We start from the raw sequence: 13,335 nt of genomic DNA, 5'->3' as shown, positions 1-13,335 counted from the left end.
CAATAAGGTTTGCTGTCTTACCATCACGTGAATACCATGTTAACTTATGGGCCCATTTATGATCAAACGCCCTATAGATTTTATCTACATGACTATACTTATGAAATTGAAAACACCTTTAGCCAGTGCTGTTTTATTTTCCTACACCAAATTTACCAAGGCTGGGATACCATCTATCCCTATTTCTACCAACCTGGGCGTTAAAATCTCCCAGTAATAACATCATATTTCTACCTGGTACCTTGTCTATTTGCTCCTGTAACTGTAAGTTAAATTCATCTGAGTCACTAGTATCTCCGTCAGTCGGTTCTACAGGGGCGTATACTACTATAAATGATACCCTGAAGTTTTTAGTCATAAAATGAGCAATTAGTACTTTGTTATTCATACCTTCCCAGCCTAAACAAGACTTAGCAGCTTCTTTATTCATCATAAGCCCTATTCCCTGTCTATGTACCCCATCCTTCCTGCCTGAGTAAACAAATTTTATTTCACCTAATTTCATGCTTCCGACCCCTGGGATATGAGTTTCTGAAACTCCTAATAAATCAAGTTCGATCGTCCGAATTCGTCAGTCAAAATGTCGATACGATAGTCCTTTTTTTAATGTCGTAACATTCCAAGTTCCAATTTTCATGTTCTTTAAATCATTGAAATTATTTTCGCCTCAGGAAAAGCAATGATCCCGGATACCAGTGCAGGACGGGGACCACATATCTTCTCAAGTCTACACCGAAGTGCTTAAGCGGCTTAAAACCGGACAGCAACGAGTCCCTGGGACGTCCAGTCTGAATGGAGATCTTATGCAATACTAGGCCCATCTTGGTCACAAATTGGTTTTCAGTCTTCGGCGATGCTCTTCCGTCAAAAAGAGTTAAAATCCTGAAAATACAATCTCAAGTTTATTACTTCCGACTCAGTATAAATTCATTCCTAAAAATATTATGCTTCTACGGGGAGGCAACCCATAATAGATAAATTAGCAAGGAAGAGGTTTTTCACCCCAAAGAAGCCCATCAAAACATACCAAGCCCAAAAGAATTGTCCATTAGTCAGAATCCCGTGCGAATGCTGTGTCGTTTACTAAGCTATAATTTCCTCGAGGGGCGCCACTCCTCAGGTGGGAATAGAGTTGACTGCAAGGTCCCGAGTCTTGCAGGTACCCCAAAAAGATCGAGGCAGCTCTTCGCAGAGACTGTTGTCCACAAATCTGGATCTTACATCCTGCCGCAGTTGTCCTTCTATAGAGGATCATTCCACAATGGTGTTCTGCATCACCATGCAATTTAACCCATTACTGGGAGAAGGTTTGTAACTGATGGGACTTGTGGACAAACCAGTGGGCCCTTTTGAGTGTACATTTGAGGGGCCTTCTTCCTCCTCCGGCTGTATTTATGACCCCGGGGGAGGGTGTCCCAGTTTCTATAATGGATCCCCAGGGACAAGGTCCCCCCTTGGTCTGTGCATCCTATGGAGGTACCCTACATATCTGTAGAGCGTTCCCCTATCGTCACCTGGGGACACGCTGAATGGCCTGGGGGAGGCCAGAAACATAAAAATGAAATTAATTAAAAATATTATGTTTTCTTTAAACATGGAAAATGGTATAGTATTCTGTATGACTTTTTAAACATCAAATTATTATAGAGAAGTATGAACACTCCTCTGCTCGTAATTGGTTGTTCTCAATACAACAACCTCAGTGGTTGGTTAATCCTTCACTTAACAGTGGTTGTTGGTGCTCTTCCGAATCATTCAAGAAAAGAGAAAGAAAGAAATTGCCATATTTAACATGAATAACAAAAAATCTAGATTATAAATTACGTGTGAAGAATGTTTGAAGTATATACTACTATATCCTTTTTTTCGAAAATAAGGCAAATTTTCTCAGGCACGTAACTATGGATGGGTAAGACTAAACTTGATCCAACTTATATGTTTGAAATCAGCATAAAAATCTGATTCTTTTGATATATCTATTGGCATCAAAATCCCATTTTTTAAAGTTTCGGTCACTATTGAACCGGGGCGCTCCTTACATACAGTTCGTGAAAATTTCAGAGAATATTAAGGGGAAACTTGAACTAAATTAAAACACACTGTGTGCAAAGGGCGTTTCTCACGAATAGAATTGGGTATTGACTTGGAACTTTCAGAGAATGTTCAACGGAGATCAATTGACGAAAAGGTAATGCGTGCATGCTACTACTAATACTACTACCACTGCTACTTTTATTGCTACTACTACTACCACTACTGATACTAAACTACTTCAATTGCAACTACTCCTAAGGTTAAGAGTATTGAGATTAAAAGTGGGTCAAAAGGGCGTATCAGCAATATTTTTGGAATGGCTTATCGTATCAAGATGAAAATTCCGGGTTATCATGAGGGGGGTGTTTAACTGACCAAAAGGCAACATGTACATGCTACTACTGTTAATACGGCTGCTACTACTGTTACTACTACTACTATTATAACAATACTACTGCTACTACGTCTCCTACAACTGCCACTACTACTTAGTTACTAGTACTTTTAAAGCCAAGTGTATGAAGGTGAAAATTTGATAAAATATTGAGGGGAAATTTTAACTAAATCAAAAGACACTATGTACATGCGGATTGTCAAAAGTGCGTATCTCTAGAATGGATTTTGGTATTAAGTTGAAGCCGACTTTCAAAGAATGCCGAAAGGGCAATACGTGCAAGCTACTGGTAATACTACTACCAGTGCTACTTTTACTACTAATACTACTACTACTACTATTATTACTCTACTGCAACTTTTGAACAAGCAGAAATAAACACGAATTGTGGCGACACCCCTCATACCTCCTAAAGACCAGAACATAATTTGCACTTTACTGAAATAAAAAGCAAATGAATCTGGATTGGCTTTTTAATATGCATATACTGATATTTTAAAAAAATCAATCAAGTTATTGATTTAAAAAAAAATCAATAACTATTTCTTTAAAGTCTTAATAATTTTTGATTTGTTGAAGATAATACATTTAAAATGTATTTTGTTTTCAGTAAATCACAAATTATGTTCTGGTCTTCAAAAGGTAGGGGGTTGTCAGGCCAGTCATGTTACTTTTTGCTTGTTTTGAGTTTGACTTGGTTGTTTGTTGTAATTTCTGTTCGTTTTGGGTTTCATTTATTGATTGATGCGGATTTGTTGTAGTTTTACGCTTGGAAGATGATTTGACTTTAATTCTGCTAATTTTAGTTTATTGGAACTCTCTACTTTTCTTTAGAGAACTTATTTTGTGTAAATAGTTCTTTGAATTAATTTAGAGGAAAGTAACTTTGATGAAATAACCCGTCTTAGATGATATAACCCTTTTTGTAGCTAAAAAAAAAAAATTGAAACTGTTTATTTGGGAGAATAACCGGTTTACCCAGAAAAATATCGAGAAAACCTCATTTTATATTTCGAGGGTGAATAACCAATATGTTTGTATTTTGATAAAAGCCTGGAATATTTAGGAAAATGACTTCTTATAGAGGACTTAGATGGTATAATCCTCTTAGATGGTTCTTTTTGTTCATTGGGAGATATATGGCGTATATTAAACTTTGATTTTCAACGTATGACATGACTCTGTCTTAGACCTAAATAGTTTGTCTAAATTGAAAGACTTCTAGAGACGTGTTTAACTCGAAATCTATTAGAAAAAAGCATCCCATGGAAGTGACCCTCGGCAACGAAGCGTGGTGCCTCCCCCCCTCATTGAGATTTGTTTTATATGAAAAAAATATCAGCTTACTCCAGGTGGCAAGTGTCCCTTCATCGAATGAATTGAGTGAATTGTTGGACATTTCGGCGATTGCTATAGTTGACGGTCCATTGTAACAGTGCTGACGGAATACCATGAGGGCTATCCTATCCCATGTTGGCTACCTGAAATTGTTCTGACTAAGAATTTTTAACGGTTCCCATTATAAATTACTAAGCAGGTGCTAAACGAGTGTGTTTGGTTCATGTCAACAGGGGATGATTCTTAGAAAAGGCTGCAGAACAACTTGTTAATTACTCCATAGAATCATATCTTAAGGGCTAGGCACACGTAATTGATTTCGGGAACCGATTTCAGCAAGGGTGTATTCTACGTCGAGTGATTATAATTAATGATGCTAAGAGGCGGGGCTTAGTGACGTTTTTTGGTGATTAATCATCTTTAGTTACGATTAATTTACGATAATCATTAAATACGATTAATTACATGCCTAAAGCTCTAAAGCCCTAGTACATTCCTTGTTTAGAACGTAATTAATGATGATTAATCACTGAAAAACCGTCACTAAGCCCCGCCTCTTAGCATCATTGACTAGAATCATTGGACGTGGAATACACCCTTGCTGAAATCGGTTCCCGAAATCAGTTACATGTGCCTAGCCCTTTAGGACAAATTTTGAAATTCTAGCTTACTCTAATCAGTAATTTTACTCTTCTTCAAACACGACCAGAACCCCAGTTAAACTTGAAAACTTTTAAAAACGTGATTACTAGAGAGAGGGCTACTCTATTAATATTTAGAAATTCCGAAAATTCTAACTAATAAACCGATAAATCAGTTTCAAGATTTAAAAAAAAAGAAAAAAAAATACTTAAGAGATTTTTCTTCCATATGACCCATTCCATTTGCTTCAGTATTGTTGACAAGTGCATTTAAAATTTTTAATTCAGTGATTTTACCTGTTTAAGAACTTTTCTTCTCATTCAAATGTCAATCTAGTCTCAGCTACAATTTCAATTGCCACATTTAGATATCTTACTTCCAAATCACCTTTTTTGTTCTAAATATCCAACAAAGTGTAACTACTCGTTTTCTATGCAACATTAGAATCAGTATTCAACTAAACTATTCCTACAACTAATTTTTGTACTCTGTCTTCTGGGTGTTTGTTCCAACATCTGCTTAGTAGTTCCCTACAAAAAATGATAAAAAAAAATTCCGGTACAGTCCTTTCCTATAAGGTATCTCATTGTGCATAAGGTACACTCATTTCGTATTCGCCTGCTGTAAATAGGAGGCAAACTTATTTCCCGATCAGAGTAGTAATTACTAATATAATCCTAATATTAATAATAGTAATGTATTGAAAATTATATACAATAAAAGACGATAATAAATTATGCTGTGGCGAAGTGTTTTACAACAGATAAGTTTGATGACCCCTTCATAGCTTGTTTGTTAAACAGTCACTCAGCACCCTCCTCCTTCAATACAAATTATCCACTCTCAAATATGTTCTGCAAAGCCACAGAACATTCCAAAGGGGATTTTCTTACATGAGGTGACTTCAACTTTCCAGATCTCTTGCGGAAGTAAGGGTTTCCATGTAGACCAGTAACTTGAAGTTCATCCACCGTCAGTCCTTTTGTTGATTATCTTCACGATCGCTCTATTTTCCAAGCGGTCAACCAACCCATATATATTTACCCCCACCAGCAATCTATAGTACTTGACCTAGTCTTTGTTAACAATAGGGGCGTTTTTTCACACATAAATGTGCTAATATCTTACAACTTTTGTCATAAAACGCATAAAAGTGAAATATTTGAAAAAAGATATTAAATCTTTGGTCGTTTTTGTGCAAACGTCTTTCATCATTCTGCTCTGATCAGCGGTCTGACAACTATGATGAGTAGATCATCAAAGTTCTCTCATCATTGTTCTATATGGCAAAACAGTGGCGGTCTTCACACTTTTTGCTAACATCAGAGAGCTGTTAAGATCTTAGAACAAAGATCAGTTAAAACACGATTATCTTTAAAGAAAGATGTAAGATCTTAGTGCTAAAAAAAGGGCCTAATAGTGAACTGATCCAAAGGATAAATTATCTCCCGCCTATGGGTAAAAGTGACCACCTCGCCATTCAATTAGTTACCCATAGACACAGAGCAAGTAATAGACATAAAAAAAATATTTACAGAGTATGAGGTGATTAGGGTCATATTGAGGTAAATTAACTGGGAGTCAACCCTCCAGGATGGGATCAATGAGCAGTGGGAAAAATTCTGGGCTTTAATCATGGAAACTTGGCAACTGAACACAATGGAAAGTTGTACCCCCATACCAAAGACCTTACCATACATGGCAGCTGGCATAAGACAACAAAGAAACTTAAAGAAACGCCATTGGAGAAAAAAGAATAAGCTAGGCCATTATGAAGAATATGTCAAAGTCCAAAATATATTAAGGAATCTCACCAAAAAACTGGACCGTAATTTTGAGACAAGACTTTCTGAAGAAATTCTGCTAGTTAATGATGCTAAGAGGCGGGGCTTAGTGACGGTTTTTCAGTGATTAATCATCATTAATTACGTTCTAAACAAGGAATATACTAGGGCTTTAGAGCTTTAGGCATGTAATTAATCGTATTTAATGACTATCATAAATTAAGCGTAAATAATGATGATTAATCACCGAAAAACGTCACTAAGCCCCACCTCTTAGCATCATTAATTATAATCACTCGACGTAGAATATACCCTTGCTGAAATCTGTTCCCGAAATCAACTACGTGTGCCTAGCCTTTAAGATATGATTCTCTGGAGTAATTAACAAGTTGTTCTGCAGCCTTTTCTAAGAATCATCCCCTGTTAACATGAACCAAACACACTCGTTTAGCACCTGCTTAGTAATTTATAATGGGAACCGTGAAAAATTCTTAGTCAGAACAGTTTCAGGGAGCCAACATGGGATAGGATTGCCCTCATGGTATTCCGTCAGCACTGTTACAATAGACCGTCAACTATAACCATCGCCGAAATGTCCAACAATTCACTCAATTCATTCGATGAAGGAACACTTGCCACCTGGAGTAAGCTGATATTTTTTTCATATAAAACAGATCTCAATGAGGGGGGGGGGGGCACCACGCTTGGTTGCCGAGGGCCACTTCCATGGGATGCTTTTTTCTAATAGATTTCGAGTTAAACACGTCTCTAGAAGTCTCTCAATTTAGACAAACTATTTATGTCTAAGACAGAGTCAATGTCATACATTGAAAATCAAAGTTTAATATACGCCATATATCTCCCAATGAACAAAAAGAACCATCTAAGAAGATTATACCATCTAAGTCCTCTATAAGAATTCATTTTCCTAAATATTCCAGGCTTTTATCAAAATACAAACACATAATAACACATAAATAGTGTTTGTATATCAAAACACAAACACATAATAACACAGAATAACACATGGGTTATTCACCCTCGAAATACAAAATGACGTTATTCGTTATTTTTCTGGGTGAACCGGTTATTCTCCCAAATAAACAGATTCAATTTTTTTTTTTTTTTTTTTTTTTTTTGAGCTACAAAAAGGGTTATCTCATCTAAGACGGGTTATTTCATCAAAGTTACTTTCCTCTAAATTAATTCAAAGAACTATTTACACAAAATAAGTTCTTTAAAGAAAAGTAGAGAGCTACAATAAACTAAAATTAGCAGAATTAAAGTCAAATCATCTTCCAAGCATAAAACTACAACAAATCCGCATCAATCAATTAATGAAACCCAAAACGAACAGAAATTACAACAAACAACCAAGTCAAACTCAAAACAAGCAAAAAGTAACATGACTGGGCTGACAACCCCCTACCTTTTGGAAGACCAGAACATAATTTGTGATTTACTGAAAACAAAATACATTTTAAATGTATTAACTTCAACAAATCAAAAATTATTAAGACTTTAGAGAAATAGTTATTGATTTCTTTTTTAAATCAATAACTTGATTGATTTTTTTAAAATATCAGTATATGCATATTAAACTGCCTATCCAGATTCATTTGCTTTTTATTTCAGTAAAGTGCAAATTATGTTCTGGTCTTCAGAAGGTATGAGGGGTGTCGCCACAATTCGTGTTTATTTCTGCTTGTTCCAAAAGTGCAGTAGAGTAATAATAGTAGTAGTAGTAGTATTAGTAGTAAAAGTAGCACTGGCAGTAGTATTACCAGTAGCTTGCACGTATTGCCCTTTCGGCATTCTATGAAAGTCGGCTTCAACTTAATACCCAAATCCATTCTAGAGATACGCCCTTTCGACAATCTGCATGCACATAGTGTCTTTTGATTTGGTTAAAATTTCCCCTCAATATTTTATCAAATTTTCACCTTCATACACTTCGCCTTAAAAGTACTAGTAACTAAGTAGTAGTGGCAGTTGTAGGAGACGTAGTAGCAGTAGTATTGTTATAATAGTAGTAGTAGTAACAGTAGTAGCAGCCGTATTAACAGTAGTAACATGTACATGTTGCCTTTTGGTCAGTTAAACATGATAACCCGGAATTTTCATCTTGATACGATAAGCCATTCCAAAAATATTGCTGATACGCCCTTTTGACCCCCTTTTAATCTCAATACTCTTAACCTTAGAAGTAGTTGCAATTGAAGTAGTTTAGTATCAGTAGTGGTAATAGTAGTAGCAATAAAAGTAGCAGTGGTAGTAGTATTAGTAGTAGCATGCACGTATTACCTTTTCGTCAATTGATCTTCTCCGTTGAACATTCTCTGAAAGTTCCAAGTCAATACCCAAATCTATTCGTGAGAAACGCCCTTTGCACACAGTGTGTTTTAATTTAGTTCAAATTTCCCCTTAATATTCTGTCAAATTTTCAAACAGTTCGTGGTAACGAACTGTAAGTAAGGAGCGCCCCGGTTCAATAGCAACCGAAACTCGAAAAAACGGGATTTTGATGCCAATAGATATATCAAAAGAATCAGATTTTTATGCTGATTTCAAACATATAAGTTTCATCAAGTTTAGTCTTACCCATGAATAGTTCCGTGCCTGAGAAAATTTGCCTTATTTTCAAAAAAAAAGGAAGAAACACCCCCTAAATGTCATAGAACTTTAATGAAAATCACACCATCGGATTCAGCGTATCAGAGAACTCTATAGTAGACGTTTCAAGCTTCTATCTGCAAAAATGTGGAATTTTGTATTTTTTGTCAGAAGAAAGATCACGGATGCGTGTTTATTTGTTTGTATTTTTCCCCAGGGGTCACCGTATCGATCCAGTAGTCCTAGAATATCGTAAGAGGGCTCATTCGGCCGGAAATTAAAAGTTCTAGTGCCCTTTTTAAGTGAGCAAAAAAATTGGAGGGCAACTTGGCCCCCTCCCACGCTCATTTTTTTCCGAAGTCACCCAATTAAAATTTTGAGATAGCCATTTTGTTCAGCATAGCCGAAAATCTAATAAATATGTCTTTGAGGATGACTTAATCACCCACAGTTCCTGGGGGAAGGGCTGCAAGTTATGAACTTTTCCCATTGTTTACATATAGTATTTGCTATTGGGAAGTATACATACGTTTTCGGGAAGAATTTTTTCTGGTGGGGGGGGGGGGTTAGAGGAGGGGGTTAAGCGGGAGAATATTTCCGTGGAGGATGTTTCCCTGGGGTATGGGACATTTCTATGAAGGGGGGGGGCAGATTTCCCAGCACTAATGAAAAAAGGATCAGAAATTAAATTAACTGAATTACGGAATTACTGAAAGTAAAAAGCAACATAAAAAACTTAAGACGAACATAAATTATTACGTATATGAGGAGGTTCGCCCCCAAGTCAATACCTCGCTCTTTACGCTACAGTTTTTTTTTTTTGTACTTTCAAAAGAGCTATCTATTCTAATTAAACGGCTTTTGTGATTCAGGGGTTTGTGATTCAAACAAAATTCGAATTTTAGCGTCGTTACGTAAGTTAATTCGTAAATTACGTCAGAACAAAATTTTGAGAAAGCTATTTAGCCAAAAAAAGTAAAATTAATATGCAAATTTTGTTTTAATTACTCATGTACGGTGAGCCAAAATAAAAGCTGCATTAACTCAAAAACGTTCAGAAATTAAATAAGAAAACTAGATTTTTTAACTGAAAGTAAAGAGCGACATTAAAACTTAAAACTAACAGAAATTATTCCGTATATGAAAGGGGCTGTCCCCTCCTCAACGGCTCGCTCTTTACGCTAAAGTTTTTTGTTGCTTTAAAAAATAAAGTTGTGAGACAGAGTCAAACTTTAGCGTAAAGAGCGAGGCGTTGAGGAGGGGACAGCTCCTTTCATATGCGGAATAATTTATGTTCGTTTTAAGTTTTAATGTCGCTCCTTACTTTCAGTTAAAAAAAAAACTTGTTTTTTTCTTTAATTACCTTCATAAGCTTAACATTAATAGTACTAGTAGCATTGCAGTAGAAGCAGTAGTAGCACTAAGTGTTGCATTAGTAGCAGTAGTAACATTAGCAGCATGAGTATTAATAGCAGTAGTAGCATGTGCATGTTGCCCTTTGGCCAGTTGAACATCCCCGTCATGATGCCCTGGAAGTTTCATCTTGATACGGTAAGCCGTTCCAAAAATATTCATGATACTCCCTTTTGACAATCTATATGCACGTAGTATGTTCTGATTAAGTTCAACTTTCCCCTCAACATTTCCTTTGATGTTCATTTAAATATCGTTACCTTTGTAGGACTCACTACAAAAGCAATAGTTTTAATGGTTGTAGTAGTAGTAGTAGTAGTAGTACTGTGTAAATATTGCATTTTTGGTCAATTGACCAATATTGCATTGGTCAACCCTCATCATTTTCTGAAAGTTCCAAATTAATATACTCAACCCTTCATGAGTTAAGCCCTTTTGACAACCCGTATGTTCACAACGTGTTTTGATTTAGTTCAGCACTGCCCTAAACATTCTCTGAAAGGCTCACATGAAAGTCGTTCGTCTTTTTGGAAAATAAAGGTCAAACATGCCCAAAAGGTCAAACATAGCTGTCTCAAAATCTTGATTGGACGTGTTTTGGGAAATGGTGGGCGTGGGGGAGAGGTCGCCCTTCAATTAGTTTTGACTCTTATAAAGAGCACTAGAACTTTCGATTTCAGCAAAAACCTTATATGCCCCCCGGGGCAAAATTTACAACCCTGCCCTGGGGCTCTGGGGGGTTGTGTCAACCCTGAAGGCATTGTTATATTATTTTTGGACCATTTAGAATAAAATGGTTAGCTCAAAATTTGGATCGGATGCATTTGTGGAAAAGAGGGCGTAGGGTAGGGGGCTATTTGCCTCCAATCCCTTTTGACTATTAAAGGGGGCACTAGAACTTTCAATTTCCAATCAAATGAGTCTCCTCCAAAGGTTATACGAGCACCCCTTCCATAAAAAATCTTACAAACCACCGAGGCATAGCTTACAGCCCTTGCCCTCAGGCTCTGGGGGGTTGTGTCAACCCGGGGCATTTCTATATGATTTTTGGACTATTTTGAACAAAATGAATTACATCGCGATGAGTGGCTTCATGGCAGCATATAATAAACTCTGAGCAGAAACTGACTTTGAAACTATATCGGAATGCAGAAAAGTTAAAACTTTCAACAACTGCAAAAATTCTCCGCCGAGTATTTACTAAGGAGATATCTTGCAGCCACAGAATAATGCTTCTGAACATGCTGCATGAATGAGCGTTTTGGAAGCTCGTTTACTGACTCAAGACAGTGAAAATCTCGTCACTCACAACTGTCTGTAGCAGTGGCACAAAGCTCTTTTCATCCTCGAATGGCTGAAGTGTTAGTTCATCCCTAAATTCTTCAGTCGCTTCGGGTTTTACAACTTGTCCAGCCAATGTTAAGACCGGCAAATTTAGCTCCATATAGAGTTCATGCACTATGGGCGCTTCCCGTTGAAACTTTTCGGTGAAACCTGTGAAGAGGTCCAAACTATGAACAACAAACTGACACTCTGCTTTCATGGTCGGTTGTTTAATCAGCCAGATAATCTCTTAGTACGCATTTGATTTCGTAAGACGGGTTTTCTTTGGAATATAGACAGCGAAGTACTCAAACAGAGCTGGCATCTGTTCCCTTGGCCTCGAAGCGACAGGTCATATTATTAACCATCTGGTGGGTACGTGTTTCGAAAAGCGAGACTTAGGAACGCCACTTTTTCAAGAGTTTTCCGTAGTCTTCTTGTCTAGCCGGCCAGCCACTGAAAAAGTAGTACACTTCGATCATCAGATCGAAACAATTCTTGCTGATTTCCTGCAAACCCTTCCGAAAAGCGTTGCGTACCAAATAAATCAAACCAATATCCAGGAGACCTTCGCTATCTGTCAATTCACGTTTTCACTGCCAATCAGCCGAAAAAGTTTTTTGTTCACGTTCGGACCGTCAAAACTTAACGCTAGTACTTTAGAGATCGATAAACCACTCCCATCAACCGTTCTGACTTCCAAGTCTTCAACTGTGGCATGTCCAATAAACGCAGTTTTCAGATGTATTTCTACCACTCGTTTCATCTTTTCGGACCAGAATAGGATCCTCATTTGAAGCTCTTTGCTACTTTCTGAGTTTGTGGTTACGTCAAACTCGACAACATTATAACTGTTGCCGACTTCATAAAGGATCATCTTCCGGAAATAAAGTCCAAGAGCTTCGGTTAACAAAATAAGCAAACTTAGTTCGTTAGAAGGAGAAGTTCTGAACACTGTGCCTCTGAAAAAATTTCCAAATACATGTGCTATTACGTCTGCGGATTCTTCAGAATAGTCAAACTCAATCATCTTCTCAGCCCATGCAATTTCTGGAACTGTTGTTTCATCCTCCACTGCATAAGCACCTTGGTGCATGGGAAGTTTTACCGGTTCGCCGCTCTCCATGGAAGATGCTGCCAAGAGACAAAGCTGATTCGGCGCTACCTTTATAATAACATTCTTCTTAAGTTCAGCAGTTCTGGCGCGCTGCAGTAAAGCGTAGGAGCCCTTATGGTGGACAATCGATTATTGCAGAAAGAACAGTAGAAAGAGAACAGATCTCCAGCAACAGCTTCACACCGCTCTTTCATTTAGTGTCCCGTCAAATCTTTCTCTTCCAACCAAGTCTCCTAGAATTTGCAATTTCCCATCCTTATCCGAACTGAAACTTCAAACCCTAAACCTTAAAAAGAAAAGTTAGTAGAAAAATATATAGGATATTACCAGAAATGTATAAAGAAAATATAAAAGGGCGCTAGGAAGTAGTCTAATAGTTAGAGAAATGTATGTAAGCTCAAAATCGTGCAAGAAACCTGTTTTTGACACCGCCTGCTTCGTATTTGGTACTTGGAGCCATTCTATTATTATTTTTTTCCTCTGTGTGTAACAAAGTGACACCCAGAAAAGAGTTTTATAAGTAATTAACAATGCTAACCGAATCCTGCCGCCTCCTGGCCTATTGCCTCCAGAGACAAAGGGGGTCACTCCTTTTCGTTACTAGTCTGTCTGCTCTGTCCAGACAGTAACCTCTCTAGCCTATGTAACAACAAATTTTGTCTTTCTTAGACAAGCAA

General features: G+C 37.2%; 1 protein-coding gene across 8 annotated transcripts in view; it reads right to left on the bottom strand.

Annotated features, from left to right (window-relative positions):
- LOC148956527 (uncharacterized) overlaps positions 1 to 13,335 on the bottom strand; it is a 103,338-nt gene that overhangs the window by 70,896 nt on the left and 19,107 nt on the right. For 2 of the 8 annotated variants that reach the window (XM_089085871.1, XM_089085879.1), the window contains exon 2: positions 3,776 to 3,909. The exons of the other annotated variants lie outside the window; for them this stretch is intronic. In XM_089085871.1, coding sequence (XP_088941997.1) covers positions 3,776 to 3,881 — 106 coding nt within the window. In that variant the 5' untranslated portion in view covers positions 3,882 to 3,909. The remainder of the gene's footprint in view (positions 1 to 3,775; positions 3,910 to 13,335) is intronic. 8 annotated transcript variants of the gene reach the window in all.

Source organism: Artemia sp. Qi Xiang Cuo, chromosome 1, assembly GCF_049724085.1.
Source record: "Artemia sp. Qi Xiang Cuo chromosome 1, ASM4972408v1, whole genome shotgun sequence".
NCBI classification, from domain to species: Eukaryota; Metazoa; Arthropoda; class Branchiopoda; order Anostraca; family Artemiidae; genus Artemia; species Artemia sp. Qi Xiang Cuo.
This window is presented reverse-complemented; position numbering and strand designations above follow the sequence as displayed.